This window comes from Charadrius vociferus, unplaced genomic scaffold, assembly GCF_000708025.1.
Source record: "Charadrius vociferus isolate BGI_N301 unplaced genomic scaffold, ASM70802v2 scaffold53, whole genome shotgun sequence".
Lineage (NCBI taxonomy): Eukaryota > Metazoa > Chordata > Aves > Charadriiformes > Charadriidae > Charadrius > Charadrius vociferus.
The window spans coordinates 465,250-481,165 of record NW_009647574.1 but is presented as its reverse complement, the minus strand read 5'-3'; the positions used below and the strand labels follow the sequence as shown (position 1 = coordinate 481,165).

At 53.6% G+C, this 15,916-nt stretch overlaps 1 protein-coding gene across 2 annotated transcripts in view; it reads right to left on the bottom strand.

Moving 5' to 3' along the window:
- The window catches only part of PPP2R2B (protein phosphatase 2, regulatory subunit B, beta), a 104,287-nt gene that overhangs the window by 33,085 nt on the left and 55,286 nt on the right, over positions 1–15,916 (bottom strand). Inside the window, exon 1 of one of the 2 annotated variants that reach the window (XM_009880906.1) lies at positions 552–573. The exons of the other annotated variant lie outside the window; for it this stretch is intronic. Within the exon in view, the coding sequence (XP_009879208.1) occupies positions 552–573 (22 nt within the window). Of the gene's footprint in view, positions 1–551; positions 574–15,916 lie in introns of those variants that run through there. 2 annotated transcript variants of the gene reach the window in all.

The window sequence follows — 15,916 nt, the reverse complement described above, 5'->3', positions numbered from 1 at the left end:
CCCATTTGTAGGCGGACACCCTTTCCAGCTGAGGCGCGTGTGTTACAGCAACCTTTGACACCCAGAGCTTTACTGGATGACCCCCAGTTTTTAATTAGCTTTTCAGAAATGCACTGGCACTGTGCTTACGAGTCCAGTGCGTGTTGGGTGCCGTGGCCGGGCAGGCTGGTGGGTACTGGCTGCGAGGTGGCACTGCCACACGCTGCCTGCAGGACCCAGCTGCTGCCCAGACCCAGCCCAGCTCTGCTGCCGACACCGACACCGGGAGCGATGTCGGCAGAAGCTCGTTCCGAGGGCTTGCAGCGTGTCACTGGCACTGGCCTCATGTTAACTGCCAGAAGGTGTGCCGGAGCGCTGTCAGCTTACAGCAGGGGACGCGTGAGTCACGGCATGACAGTGTCCTCCCTGGTTGCCTCTGCTCCCATGCCTTCTGCACCCTCGAGAGTGACGCAGCCCTCCCACATATCGTCTCCTCCATTGGCAGGGCAGGACCACGACAGACGCACAAACATTTCTGCAAAGCTTCACGCTCTGTGAGCCCCAGAGAAAACCCTTTAGAGGCAGGAGAAGCATTACTGTAAGCATCATTACGATAAATTGGCTACAGTGGGAAGATCCCAAAGAGCAAACTTTGTGTCTGAGGTCCACAAAGGAGTCAGTCGCACAGCTGCAAAATTAGCAGTTTCCAACCCAACAAGACCCAGAGCTGACATCTCCAGGCTGCCGTGCATGGTTTCACCCTAAAGCTTGTCTGTTCCTATAAACGTCTCGCACAGCCTGCTCATTCGCCCCAGGCACCGGTACCGGAGAGCTGGCGCGTTCTCCAAGTCCTGGTGCTCCGTCAGTGTTACTCAGCCCCTCATGCATAAAAGGACCCTAGAGTTTCACTCACCCAAAACAAGTGACAAGTTGGTGCTCTTGCACTTTGTGGGACAGACCAACTGGGGGAGCCCTGCTGGAGTCAAGTGGATGCATCTATTTACACTTGTGGAAGATGTAGGAGAAGAGCATCACGTGGCAATAATCAGGAGAGAAAAAAGCAGAAAATAAATCTGCAAAATTTTCAGAGATTTTTAGGATTGTTCTCATTCCTGCCAAAACGTTGACAAAAATACAACAAAACCGTCAGATTTTGACCAGCCTCATTTCCAAGGAACTGGCCCCTGCCTCCCTGCTCCTTGGAAGGGGTCACAGCCATGGTCCATCCCACAGGGGCACTTTGGGGTGACAAAGAAGGGATTTGCCTCTAAACCAGCCCTGGCAATCAGCTCCTTCCAGACGTGCAGAGCGTTGCTCTCTTGTGATACCGGCCCTTCCGCGGGGTGCAAACATCAGCTTCGCTCAGGGCACCCTGTGGCAGAGGGACCGAGGGGTTCCCCTGGGGCAGAGCAGAGGGGAACGCTTCAGCCCTCGCGGCTCTGCTCTGGACCTCAGACCTGATGGTCACCAGGACCTGCCCTTTGTCTGCGACTGAGGGCAATCCACAAAGCGCGGCAGTCGTTCCTGCACCTCCTTCCCTCTGGCTGCTCTCCTGGTGGGATGGGTCTCTCTCGGGGAGCGGCAGGCAGGACCATGACCCAGCACCCGCACACAGGCGCAGGAGTTGTGCAGATGACGCCATGGGGCCAATTCCTTCCCCAGTTCCTCAAGGGTGGAGCTCTGTCTTTCCCAGGCAGCTCCTGACCTCCTCACCGCTCGCTGCGGCGCTCCTGCCGGCTCGGCCTGCCCGAGGGCCGCGAGGGCTCTCCTGGCCGCAGCTCGGCTCCGGGTGCCCCCATGTTTTTATTATCTGTATAAATCACTTGGCTGGTGGCACCGCAGACAAAGCCTCCAATTCTGCAGATGATAATACATTGGGAAGCACCATAAATAACAGCAAACCAGGCTGCCAAACAAAGAAGGATTTAGATCATTCAAATCCCAGGCCATGAGTTGTCAAATCCAGTTTAATGCTGATAAGTGTGGGATAATAACTCAGCGCAAACACGTCTCTCCCCCCGGGTCAGTCCCTCGAACCGAGCGGGGGCAGAGGGGATGTGCCGGGCGGACGGGATGCTGTGTCGCACGGTGATCCCCCCCGTCCGCTGCTCAGCGGCGATGGAGGAAGCAAATGGGATGCTGATGGGAGAACAAACGGAGAACGAAATCTACATCTGAAACCATTCAGGTGGATGAAGAAAGCACGAGGAGGTAATGAAAAATTAAAGGGCTTAAGGAAGGAAATGTTACCAGACATACCAGGCATGTCTGGTAACGGGAGAGCCGGACCACCCATGGGCCCTCTGCGGGTCTCGGTGCAGGTGAAGCACCATCTCCACATACCACCACTCCGTGGCAGGAGGTAGACCCCAAGCTCAGAAAGGGGTTTCCAGGAGGACGCAAACCTTCGGGTTCCCACTGAATAATGCAGCACAATGCTCAGCTGCCTGAGGAGGACTCCTGGCGCCGAACCTCAGTGACAGCCTGTGGGTCGTACCTTGCTCAGGAAATTGTGAGACGCTCTGTATCTCACTGTTTAAAAGAGATCCCTTCAGTTTCTCTTTCTGTCTGCCTCTCTTAAAAAAAATAGAAAAAGCGAGCAGGGTGGGTTTTTTAATAACTCTGAAACGCACACACTGTCAGCAATGAGGAATTCATGCTGCATGTCTGAGCTTTAAATGCAGACTTGCAAAGTTTTGATGGAGAGCTGTGAAAATACCAATGCTTGAACACTGCAAGGCATTTTAAAAGGAAGCATGACCTGCTCTCACTTTTCTAAGTTCACATTTACAAAAGAAAAAACCCAAAGCAAACTCAAACTAACCAACTACCATTCCCAAATGCAAACAGGCCAACCATGCCTGTCTGTGGAGCGTGCCGACTGCCCAACAAATCATAGAATCATAGAATGATTTAGGCTGGAAGGGACCTTAAAGCTCATCCAGTCCCACCCCCTGCCCGGGCAGGGCCACCTCCCCCCAGCCCAGGTTGCTCCAAGCCCCGTCCAACCTGGCCTTGAACACCTCCAGGGAGGGGGCAGCCACAGCTTCTCGGGGCAACCTGCCCCAGGGTTTTTGCACCTGCACCTGCACCTGCAACCTGCACCACCTTTTGCAGGGGCTCACCACCCGCACAGGGAAGAATTTCTTCCTGGTATCTCATCTAAATCTCCCCTCTTTCAGTTTAAAATGGTTCCCCCTTGTCCTATCACTACACGCCCTTGTAAAAAGTCCCTCTCCAGTCTTCTTGTAGGCGCCCTCCAGATACTGGAAAGATGCTATAAGGTCTCCCCGGAGCCTTCTCTTCTCCAGGCCGCACAACCCCAACTCTCTCAGCCTGTCCTCACAGCAGAGGGGCTCCAGCCCTCTGGATGATGAAAGGTTGGAGAATGGAGAATGCTTCTGGGGCCAGCCCCTCCTGATCCGCACACAACAGGGACCCCCACATAAGGAAGGCAGCTGAGGACTTGTCCTGGCCACTTCAGGAACTTTGAAGCTTTAACAGGTTCAGCTCTTCTGGGGATGGCCAGGGCACTTTGGGAGCACTTCCTACGACACAAAGCAGAGCATCCCAACAGCTCCAAGAGCAGCACCGGCAGTGCCAGCTGCAGGAGCAGGACCCAGCCCCATGTCCCCGCAGCACAGCCCACAGCAGAACCAGAGTTCCCAGTCTCCACCCCAGCAGGCAGAGCAAAAAGCTCACCCAAAGACCTGACTGCAGCTTTTTGGACAAGTGGTAGTGTGGCACCAGAACAAACAGGATTTCAGGGCCCCTTGGCTGCACAAAAGACGAGCTGCAGAGGGAAGCCTGGGCAAGGCTACGGAGCTGGAAGGGGACAGGGAAGCACCACCCGAGTCCCACCAGAACGGGCAAAGGGGGTTTAGCAGGGTCATGCAGGGCTGAGCCCAGGCCATCAATCCTCCCCCAGACTGTGTGGTCCATGGTGGGGGGGAGCAGGGGGGGAAGGGAAGAGGACAGCAGAGGTTACACTGGGATCTTATGGCATGCAAATCACGTGTGATTGATCTGCATTGATTTTTCCCCGCTGAGGTGAATGATAGCCTGGCAAACAGAAATCAATTCCACTGCATTAAGCCCAGCAAGGATCTGGTATCATCAGCAAAACGCCCTGAAACACCACCGCTCGCCAACAGCGTGAAGCACGGCACGGCACGGCACAGCACGGACAGCACCTGCCTGACACCTCCATCCCGGACGGGCCAGGGCTGCGGCAAAGGAGGGAGGCCAGGCTCTGCGGCAAAACACCACGGCTGAGCACCTCCAAGCCCTGGGAAAGCCCAGTCCTGCTCCTCTGCCCCATCGCGAGTCCTGTTTTCTGCCAGGGTCAGGCTGGAGTCCCAACTCAGAGTGGAATCTGCCGGCATCTCCGGGGCAGGCTGGACACACCACCGAGCTCTGCCACCTGGGTACACAGCTTCTCGTCGCGATGGTGCGATGCTGCAAAGCTAGCAGCAGCTGCTACTCTTCCCCAAAATGGAATAATTCTCCTAGATTTAAGTGCTAAAAATACTGGCACATTCAAAATTTCTCTGCCCTTGTTACAGCAAAGAATAATTTAGCGCTACCGACCCAGACGAAAGAAACTTCCATCTGGTACCTCCCCCAGCGCACCCCCCACTGCAGTGCCTCTTCCAGAGTGCCTAAACGGATTTACTTCTCTCCCATCGTCCTCGCAAGGTTTAATTCACTGTAACTGCTGGAAATGAGAGTTCAGGAGGAAATAATGTCATGGAAGTGTTCAGCATGAAGGCACACAGAGAGCAGCGGCTCTCACGGTCCCAGGCGCTGGGGTGTGCAGGGCAGCGCTCCGTCCCCGTCATGTGGCAGCCGTGATCGAACACTCCTCCGGAGCTGAATGCAATCAGCAGGCACCATGCAGCTTCGAAATGCAATGGGTCGGATCATTAACAGGTGCAGAACAATAAAATAGAAAAGAAAGCCAACAACAGCTTTCAGACAGAACCATAATTTTACATGGCACTCGACAGAGATACTCCTTTTTCACCCCGACACATCTGACTTCAGAGGGTCCCGTTGCAGCTGACTGTAACACCATGTGTGGCGAAGCGAAGGGCTGGAGTCACTATCTCGAAGGAGCTCTGGGACCTCTCCCAGGCGGAGCAGGAACGTGCTCGATCTTATCTTCCCTACTGAACCAGGAGATGTAAGGCTCTGGCCATACAGTGTGGCCATCACCCAGCGTCCAGGAGGGACACACTGCACCTTCGGCCTTGCACCCAAGGAGCATGGGGAGAGGAGAGAAGAGCTATGACTGGAAGATGAAGCTACGTGCTGGGTCTCGGCGGTCCCTTGCCCTCCCATCCATGTGGGGATGAGCAAGGAGCACAGCAGAGAGGGAAGAGAGGAGGTGAAATGGAGAGGTGCAGGGGGATCGGTCTACGCGACAGGCCAGGCCAAACCTCCTACCCCCACCAGGACACCCAGACCCTGACAAGCCCAGGGAAAACCCATCCTGCAGGAAAGGAGGTGGCCCTCCGGCCATCGAGGAGACGCTGGCAGCTTTGGTGCTGCACCGGAGCAGAGTGTGGGCACCGCACCGCAGCAGGCAGGGGCCGTGTCCCGCGGGGTGCGCAGCAGCCACTGCTCTCAGGGCAGAAGAGCTTGCTTCAGAAAATGCTGGTGGTTTCCGATGGCAGCTCTGGGCAGGAAGAAAAGTCAGAGGCCAAGGGCTGAAAGCAGCAAGGCGGGGGCTGGTGCCCACAGTGAGAGCCCCTGCACTGGGCTCCTGCTCCCGGGCGGCGCTTGCGCCCCAAGCTGCTCTCTCCCGCTCCCTGCGCTCCCGCCCCTGCCAGCACCCTGCGGCGCGGCACGGCACGTGTCCCCCGCGACGCGACACCCTTCGTTATCCAGCCACGCTCGCCACAAGCAGCCGAGGAGGTTAACAGAGCAGGGGGCAAAGCCACAGGGCTGGCTTCCATGAGGCCGCCCGGGTCCCCCATCCCGGCAGTGCCCGCAGCGCACAGCCAGCCCCGGAACGCGGGCGCGTGCGACCCACTCTCCCCGGGCATGGATTTGCACGTGCGACGCAAAACTCCTCTTGCAGCATCAAGATGCAGAACTCATTAGCTCTTGGATTAATGACAATTTTTAATTGGTCAGGCTATGAAAACCTTATAGAGCTGTTATACATTACACCTGTGATGGCGGAACCGCGTGTTAATCAAGACAATTAGTGTGGGACCCAGAGAATCTCTCTTCCAGCGCAAATAATCCTTCTCACTTTGAGAGGAAAATTAATGGCTGCTTTATGGTGTCCCCGAGCACGTGGCTTTGCAGGAGCCAGGACCAGCCCTCCACCAGCCGAGTGGGCGCTCCCTGGCCCGGATGGCACAGCCTCGGCCGCAGGGACCAGCGCTCACCCCCATGAAGATCCCCGGCCCCAGATGAGCAGCAGGGTGGGCTGTGCCCCATGCGAGCACCCACCGCTCCTCCTGGCACCGGGACACAGCAGGAGCCATTTCTGGGGCTGCGTGCCCGGCACCAGCTCGCAGTGCCGTCCTCGGGGATACCAACTTCAACACACAGGTAAGTAGGGGAGGAGGCGGCATTGCCCACTCGTGGAGAGCAAAGGTGCCCACAGCTCTGTGCGTGACGGGAAAGATTTAAAGATGCCGCCTTAATAATCCTGATTGTGGTGGACAGACACACTGTAAGTATGTTTAAAATAATGACAAAACATGCTCTACAGGGTGTGGTAATTTCAAGCAAATGAAACCTATCACAAATTGTGCAATTACTAATATCCATCACTTCCTATATGAGCTTTCTTCTATTTTTACTGTTCTTTTCTACAGTATTCCTCCGTCATGCACACACACACACGTAGGTGCAGCCTTCCATTACATGCTGACGTTTCTACTGTTAAAGGGGATCGGAGGACCCGCGCCTGGGCAGTGACATGCTCTGACAGCAGTTTGTCTGCAGCCCCCGCGCGCCCGGCTGGACACCGCGCTGGCTGCCCGTGCTGCGCGGCCGAGCAGGCTCGCACTGCCAGCAGCATCCCCAGACGACTCATCCAACTGTACTCTGTGCCTTGGCTCGCTGCAGAATTTACGTTGCCATCCTTTTGCCAAGAGACTGAGAGGCAAAAGACAGAAACCCTCCTCAATATGGCTGATTTGGGCTTAGGAATCATAATACAAAATCCAAGTCCTCCTGCAAAAATACACTCTTAAAATAAATTAGATTTTGTAAAAAGCACCTGAGCATCAATCGAGCCCTCCACCCTTTCCACACTAACACCTTTAAAATCCCTAAGGATTTCTACAAACCTTGGGCTCGCTACCAGGTCTGCCACGAGACCGTCTGGGCACTTCTCATTCATGGCCATAAAGAATAAGCAACCCAGAAAGTGGTCTGGTTTCCAAATACCATCCGAAAACCTGTCGTTTCCAGTGACAACACTGGTTCCTGAAACCTGAAGAGCTGACATAGGAACGCAATTCACAGACAGTGACAATACCTCGCTCTTTGTATTGAGAAGATCCTTATCCTCAGCAGGACTACAAAGACTGCTTTTCTAGCAAGGTCAGCACTGTGCCGACCGCTACAGCAACCGACCGATAGTCAGCACATACGTGTACTCTCAAGACGTTGCCTTGCAAACGCGGGAAACCCTAATACATGAATATCACTGTTAAATTATTATTACAGCAAAAGGGTCGGTGTACAGACACCAGGATGGATGTTTTGCCAAAGCGCTCAGTGTGCCATGCATTCTGTCTTTCTGGTCATCTTGCTGAAGCCATCTGTTAGCTTATCAGCAAAACCTATTGATTTTTTAAAAATTTGAATTAGAAGTACCCAAATGTCAGCTAAGCGAGTAAAATCTGGAAGCAGCAAGCTTTCCTCTCATGTATAGCAGCTGTTTTCAGCTTATGACCAAAATTTGTTATCATCTTGTGCTGATGTCATTCTCCATCTCATTGTTCCAGTTTGGTGCCCTGGAACAGGCACCGAGGCTGAACACAGGCAGCTCAACACGCAGCAACCGCTGCAGAGATTTCCTCCAGCAAGTGGAGTTTCTATCAGGACACTGAGCGTTCAGTAACGCACACCGCTGATAGGGACTTATTCCATGAAGGATCCCAAAACGCTTTACAAACATGGAGACTCACCGGTGGGCAAACCTGGGCGTGGGATGAGTGAACCCCCTAAATCATACCCACCCTCTGTGCAACTGGGCTCAGAATTTCCCTATCAGAGGGTTGTTCTGTTTTCCCCTCCTTCCCAGTTTTCTGACACCAGTGGAGAGTCGAGAGCCTGCAGCCTGGAGTGGGCAGCTCGCGTGAAGTTTCTCAGGGGTCCCCCTTGCCACCGGCACTCTGCCTGCCGCAGCCCCCCTCCCGTCTGCCAAAACAGGGTTCCCCTTCCCTGAAGGTCCACAGACCTTCTGACCAGTTAGCTCTTCCAGTGCTTCAGACCCTACAGAGAGTTTCCGTAAGACCTGTCACAGGCATCCGGCAGCGTGGTGCTGGACACGGCGCAGCCCGCGAGTGCTCGCCCAGGCACGATTCAGATCTCAAGACCCTCTGTCATCTTACAGGATGGATGTCACTGGCTCCCCTTGCAATAGTCAACCCTTTTCCCGTTTTGATCTTTCAGAGCTGGAGGTGAGAGAATTCATGTTCATCTCCTCTGAAGCTCTAGGATCAGACATCCCCTCACCAAATCACCTCTGCTGGCCGGACACGGACACTTACTTTCCAGCAGCGCGTCAGGAGATCACAGCCCTCCCGGCCCACGCCGAGTACGGCCCCGGATACCCCTCTCTGAAGCTGGAAAGCTGTAACGAGGGCGGCGCAGCTTAGAATAGGCTTTAGAAAGCTGATCGAGCAAATGGCAGAAGGGGAAAAGGATCAACTACTGCAAGGGGGTACCCTGCGTAAACGGGGTGGAGCCATTGCAGAGCTTTCATAAAGACACCCGGAGATGAGGACGGCGTCTCCCGGGCTGCCTGCGCACGGGGCAGCGGGGAGGCAGCGCAGAGCGAGAAACACCAGTGGACCAGCGGCGAGACGCAGGTGGGCCCGGCGCTCACCGGGGAACAGCACACAGGGAACACAGCCGACGGGAGATAAACACCTTCTGCACAGAGCAGCTGAGCCGTCCCTGCCATAATCTACCTTTAAGGAAAGCGTACATGGAAGCCACAGCCTTCAGAGAGCACTGATATTTGAAAGAATGTGCTTAATATCCCGATTCTATATTTAGGGGAAAGCAAACACACTAAAGCTATGTACAGACAGTCCCTGGCATTTGTTGCATAGATTTGAATTTAATCAGCTAAAGATGGCTTAATCCAACATCTGGGGCTGTATCAAGCAGGAAAGTACCACAAAAGGACTTCTTTCATGGTGGGCTCAAGCAGCTGCAGCCCAGCGGTGCCAGGAGATGCTACTCAAAGTACGCCATCGGAGCCACCCCATCTCCAAGCAAACAGGGCATTTCCATTTGACACTGGCCACCACAGTGCTCCGCCAAGAGCATTTCTCCTGCGTCTGCCCCCATCAAGTCCCATCAGCTGCAGGTCTCTGCCCTAATCCTCCAGCCTGTGGGTCCCCTCTCCGGGGGGGGTGTGGGTGGGGGGGTGGGGGGCATGGCCCGTCGGCATCCACCACTGCTCTCCCCAGTGCTTTCAGGGACCGGTGCAGCTCGGGGTCATTCCTCTGGGACATGCCCGTTCCTGCAGGCACACAACGGCGCTGCACCCGTGGCTGCGCGGGGTCTGCCACCACGCAGGGCTCAACCACGATGCCCGTGCAGGGCTCAGCGACGGTGTCCACCATGGCTCCAGCGCTCCTCACCCAGGGGCACAAACCCCTCACAAAGCAGTGCAAAAAACAACTTAGTCCAGAAAAAGCCTGAGTGATGGGGCCAGTCCACAAAACACGTTCTGTCTGCTTGGTTTAAAACTCATCATAAAATAGACTTTCTGCCTACTTTAACGTTTCTTCCAACGGAAGCTGAATGTCTGTGCCATCACTTCCAATCTGCCCCTGGAAGAGCTCGTCTCAAGACATTTTCCATGCAGTATTTTAATTAAACTTTCTTTCTTTCAATTTAGTGTTGGGTTCATTACATGATGTTCTGAGCCACTGACATGAATTGCTTAAAAGTAATTTGTGCAGCAGCTGAAGGAGGAGATTATAGCTATAAATGAGTCCATCTTTTGAACTCTGCATTTTTTGCTGGTATCAGTCTGGTGTCTGTACGTACATCTCTGGAGCTAGCAGCACTCAGCATCATTTGGTGTAATGGTTCAGAAAATGTAACAGGCACCAGCGTCTGCAGAGTCCTGCCCACTGCCACCGCGTCGCCCGCAGCCGCTGGCCGAAGGGGGAACCTGCTGTCGTGGTGCTCAGCGACCACAGCACCACATGGCAAAACCTGAAGCCGTGCTGCCAGGAGAGCAGAAAGCACACAAGCGCTGCCTTCACCCTGGGGATGGCCTATGATATGTCTGAGTAAGAAAGCTTTGTCTCTCTTGCTAGTAAGTAGCAGAGTAAAAAAATACTTGGTTTGTAAATTGCAAGTGTAAATAACAAATATTTCTTTTTGAAACCAATCAGGAATTGATACTGCTCACCTCCTGACTTAGATAAGGATCTAATACATCACTGGAATACCTCCTCCTGTCTGCCCAAAAAAGAAATAACCTTGCTTACTTCCCCGAGTGATAAATCACTACTCAATCTGCACCTGAAATGGAGAGGTCACGGTCATGCTATTTTTAGGATCTGCTGGGTTGTGATAACAAGAATTCATCTTTAACATGGAAGAACTAATATCTTAAAGCTTAAAGATGTCCACAGCTGGATCCTAGCTAGGCTGCTAATCATCACCATCACCTGCAAGAAATACACCTAGCAGAACCCAGAAGGACCCTGCAGCGACGCAGGACGAGAGGTTACTGCTGATCCCCCTTCGGCACAGCCTTTGCCATAGCACAAACTGGTCTGTTAATTTTTACTGTGAGCAAGTGCACAAACACCCGGGATTTCAGCGTGCTGAGGGAGTAAATATCCTCTGGAGCAGTTTGGAGAGTGCAGAAAGCTCCCCCGCTTTTCTGCCAATGTGCATCACAAGATCCCACCTGAGGGCTGTAGTGGGGGCAGGTGCTGGTGAACAGTACCACCCCTGCACGGGGACCCCGACTCCCACCGCCCTCGGTGGCTGCGCTCCAGAAGACTGTCCCCAAGGCACCCAACTGACCACGGGCTGGCTGGGCGCTGAGGACGTCCCAACACGAACACGCTCCTGTCCATTCTCCAGGCGACCAGCTCAGGCCAGCTCCTCTGCGCATCCTGCCATGCCAGCACCGCTGCCCACTGGCTCCACCACCGGCCCAGTGTAGCCACGCAGCCGTGTCCTGCACGCTGCCAAAGTCAACTACTGTCCCCTTGTTTTTCATTTTGAATTAATCATTCTACCATGGATTTTGTCCTCTTGGAAGGAAAATTTATTCGGATTTATTTTAATCTATCTTCAGCGGAAACTAGCAGACAAACCTTGCTTGTACCAGGGAATAAACTCCGGGATGTAATAAGCTCCCAACTGGAGGCACGGGCATTCATTAGATCAAATGAAAACCCTCTCCCAGTCAGATGGGATTTAATTAAGTTGATTCTGACAGGGAATTAAAGGCCTTTGCTGGGAGCTCTGTTTCTGGTGTTGCGGCTGTATCATTGAAGCTAAACATAGTGCTTCCCCAGGCAGTATTAGTACAAATATTTTGGATGAAATTGTAAGACTGAGATAATCTTGACATTGTTCATCTGCAGGAACCAGAGTCAGAGCTGAACCTGGCTGCTCCTAGTGAGGTCTTATCGCTAACACAGTAACATGGCAAAATTAATTAGAGTGCATGGAAAACTGATTTGTTTATTCTAAAACTAGTAACAAATGCAGAGAGAAATACAGAAGATGATCCTGCAACACGACAGGGCCACGCAGTGGCACACAGCTATCGCTCGTCTAGACGCAGCGACCGCTATTTCAGAAGATCCTCGTGCAATCAAACAGTAACACCAATGCGCTTTTAGTAAAACATCCCATTCTCAGAGCCACCGATTTTCTATCAAACTGAGTAATTCTGCTTAAACAGATATTGTTGCCCACCCGGTCTTGCCGCGCGGGTCCACGGGCCGCAGGGGCTCTCAGCTCCTGTCCCAGGAGCGCAGCCACCCCCAGGAGGCGCCGGGCTGGCGGCACAGCCGGCACGGGTCAGCACCGGAGCCGACAGCTCCGGCCAAGGCCGAGCACAGCCGAAGCCAGAGCAGGGAGCGGGCCCGTCCTGCCCCAGAGCACCGGCCCCTCTGCCCCACCATCTCAGCCTGGCGCAGAGGCAGATCCCCGCGTCGCTCCCCCGGGTCAGCGCTGCTCACACTGCCCAGGGCTGTCCAGGGCTGCGGGCTCACACTGGTGGCATCTGGGCATGCAGAACAGAAGGTTTAATTAATAATTTCCAGGGAGGCCAGAGCCTATTACGAGCACGTCCCTCGCTGTTCCCCACGGTGACCTGTGGCTCAGGGATGCTGCAGACCGTGGCCGGTCACAGGCCCACACCACTCTCTGATTCACAGCACGGGCTGCGAGGCAAAACCACCTGGATTTAAGAGTCTTTCACAGCCACCATTGAAAACATTGGGCTTCATGTATGTCTGAGGGCTTTTGGTTTGTTTTTTTTTGTTTGGTTTGGGTTGTTTTTTTTTACAACTATGCACTGTAGAGACAATATAAAATGTCAGTTCCCAAGAGTTCGGGCCCTGTCACAAAAGAACACAGAGTGCTATTTTTCTTCTATGGCCCACACTTTGCACAAAGCTCTGGTTAACAGCAAAGAGCGTGGCTCCACAGGAACCATAGGTGAGCAGTGTGGCACCACGAGCATAAAGACCTTGAACACAAGCCAGTTTCCGACATGAGCAGAGCAGGGCGAGTGTGAAACACGGCTCCGATCCAGCAGGAGAATGGTTATCGAGTGTGTCTCAAGCACCCATGGTCACCACCAAATCATACAACATCCAACAATTTCCACTGAAAACCCACAGCAATAAACAGTATGTTCTCTTACAGACCACCTTCTAGAAATGATTTTGAGGCTTTGCAAACATTAATCATCACCACACCTCTGTGAGATAACAGTTGGGCACCCTGGCTCTATTCCTTCCTGTGTCGTCAATGAGAAAGCAGGTTACCAGATGTTACCAAATGTCAGGCAACACTGCTTTTGTTTGCCACCCGTGGCCTGCCCGATGCTGAATGGAAGACAAGGCACTTCCCTCTCCTCAACCTGCTGCCCGCTGAGGTTCACCAACAAGTGAATTACACCTTTGGAGTAAGGCCACACAGCACATAGGACAGATTTACACCCCGCTGCAAGCCTGAGTCACGGCCAGCTTCAGTTCAGGGCTCCCCACCCAACACCGCAGCGTCACCCACCTCCGGTGACTCCCAGCATCGCTGCCAGCCCCGTCAAGCCTTTTCAAGTCCGGCAGTGCCCTGCAACACTAAGGAACTTGGGGCAGTGGCTGCGACAAAGAGGGATCAGGACTGTGGAAGGTCCCACACGCCCACCTCGGGTGGGATGATGCAGCGTCCAAACACGGCACTCGACATCAGTTCATGCCAGGAAGGAGGAACAGCCGTTTCTAGTGACAGATGACATGCTGTCAATGCAGCATCCTCCTGACGCTGGTCTGCTGCCTGCCTGGTACCGCCTGCATCAGGCGTAATTGTTTGTGTGGGCTTCCACTGTGGCAGTGACGGGAGAGCTGGGGAATCAACAAATGTTTTAATATTCCAGAGCAATGCTCTGGGCAGATCAGCAGGACGCCGCTGCGGCTGTCAGTGTGCACGGCGAGACAGTGCTTCATCCTGGGGATGGGGGACACTGCCCAGGGTGGGACAAGGAGCGGCATCGCTCCCCCAAATCAGCAAAAGCGACTGCAGGACACCCAAGGGCTGACACGGTCCCTTCCAACACGCCCAGGCGCAGCCGAGGGTAACGATGTGGATTTTAGCAACTGTGCTGGGAAGCTGCTCCCCACTCTAATGAAAATCTGGGGATTACTTAATTCAAAATGGAAACTGCAAACTGCACTGTGGGTTGGGAGCACATGTTTGGGCTTCTTTCAGAAGGGAAAAAGTGAAAATACTAATTAACCTCAGTGGTTGGAAGAGTGCCCTGCAGAAACGTGACTCAGAATGGGTCACAAATCATAAAATAATAATAAAAAAAAAGCCACAATGCTCTGGGGACATTAAGCGATTACAGAGAGTTGTTATTTGGCTGATTTTCACACTTCATTAGCATATGCATAATTTAACAAGTGAACGTGCTGAGGGCTGGCAAGACATAAGAGCCACTTTCTTGAAACACGAACTGTAAATTGGGACGGTCACAGTTAGATATTTTTTTTTTTTTAAATCATGATGGAAAATCAATAGACATCAGTTCTGGGCCTTCCCCAGAAGGAACAGGTTTTCAGGGCCTGAGGAGCACAGCGCTGCCATGGCGAGGCAGCCCCTCCTCCAGGCCCGGCTGCACCGCGGCCCACAGCGCCCAGTTTGACATGGCTGGGAGCTACTTCAAAGCGGTTTAATGCAGAATTAGATAAATCTGGGTGAAAACAACGCAGTGAATCAGCGACTTTCTACCAGAAAAGGTGTGTATGTTCTGCCAGTTAACGCGGGATGTAGTGCTTACGGGCTGTTGGCCGGTCTGGTTGCTACAACGCTCAGCTCCTCGTCTCTCCAACAGCAGCACAGACTGCGGCACTGACTGCCCAGGCTTCCCATATGGATTGATTGCTACTAGTAATTAACGGCCCATCAGTCCCCAGGAGGGCTCCCGCCATCGGCTGTGACGCTGGGGGAGCGACGTCGCACTGAAGGCCACGCAGCCATCGGCCGCGTACAGCGGCCCCCGGGATACGCGGCGCAGCGCGCGGTGCCCATCGCAGGGTGCCCGAGCCCCTGCAGCACCCGAGAGAGGGAGCCCAGTGGGAGACTCACCATAAGGAGACCTGCAACCTAAAGGTGAAAGGGTGGTTCAAATGGTGGAGAGATGAGCCTTTGGCAAACAAAAATAAATCTATTGCTCCTTTCCCCCCCACAATCTGCGGCAGCCACATTTCTAACAACCGTTCCAGACTGCAATTTCTCCATATTTTAACAGATGTTCTGTTTATGAAACTGAAAGAGGATTTAGGACTTATGAATAATGCCAGGAGGTCTGGGAGATGTTTCCTTATATGATTAACTGACCACAGGCCATTTGTTTTACAACAAAGATGCTCAACGATCCATGCACACTGATTTATTCAGACCCTGTCTATCATAATGGTTGACGTCTCCCTGGTACCCTTCATTAGCATCCACACAGCGATGGGAGGGATGCAGATCATGAGAGCAAGTCCCCATTGCTCTCCACGATGGTCCATTAGCCAGGGCACAATCGATTGGCGGGAAACCCAAGAACACAATGAGGGGAACCTAACAACGGGCAAACCAGATTTCACAAGTAAAGGAGGTCTGGTGAAGTCCCGCTTTCAGGGCATCCCTAGCACTCTGCTTACTGGGGCAGTTTTGCACATTCCACCTACATTTCTGTTGTGAGATACCGCAAAGAGGACGGGCAATGTCTCTAATTCTCCACCACTTGCTCCGTGGGACCATTCCTGGCTCTGCTGCCAGCACAGCCGGTCCCATGCGTCGGGAGCCCCTCGCCACTGCCCCACACGCCCAGCCTGGCTTTGGCTTTGCTAACGAGCCGCAGGAGCAACGAAGACCCCACAGTGACGGGCAGTCTCCCAAACATAAAGCGAGGCAAAAGCTGACCCTTTTCGCTTTGAGTCTCTGAAGGTGAATAGTACCTTTCCAGCACTGCAGT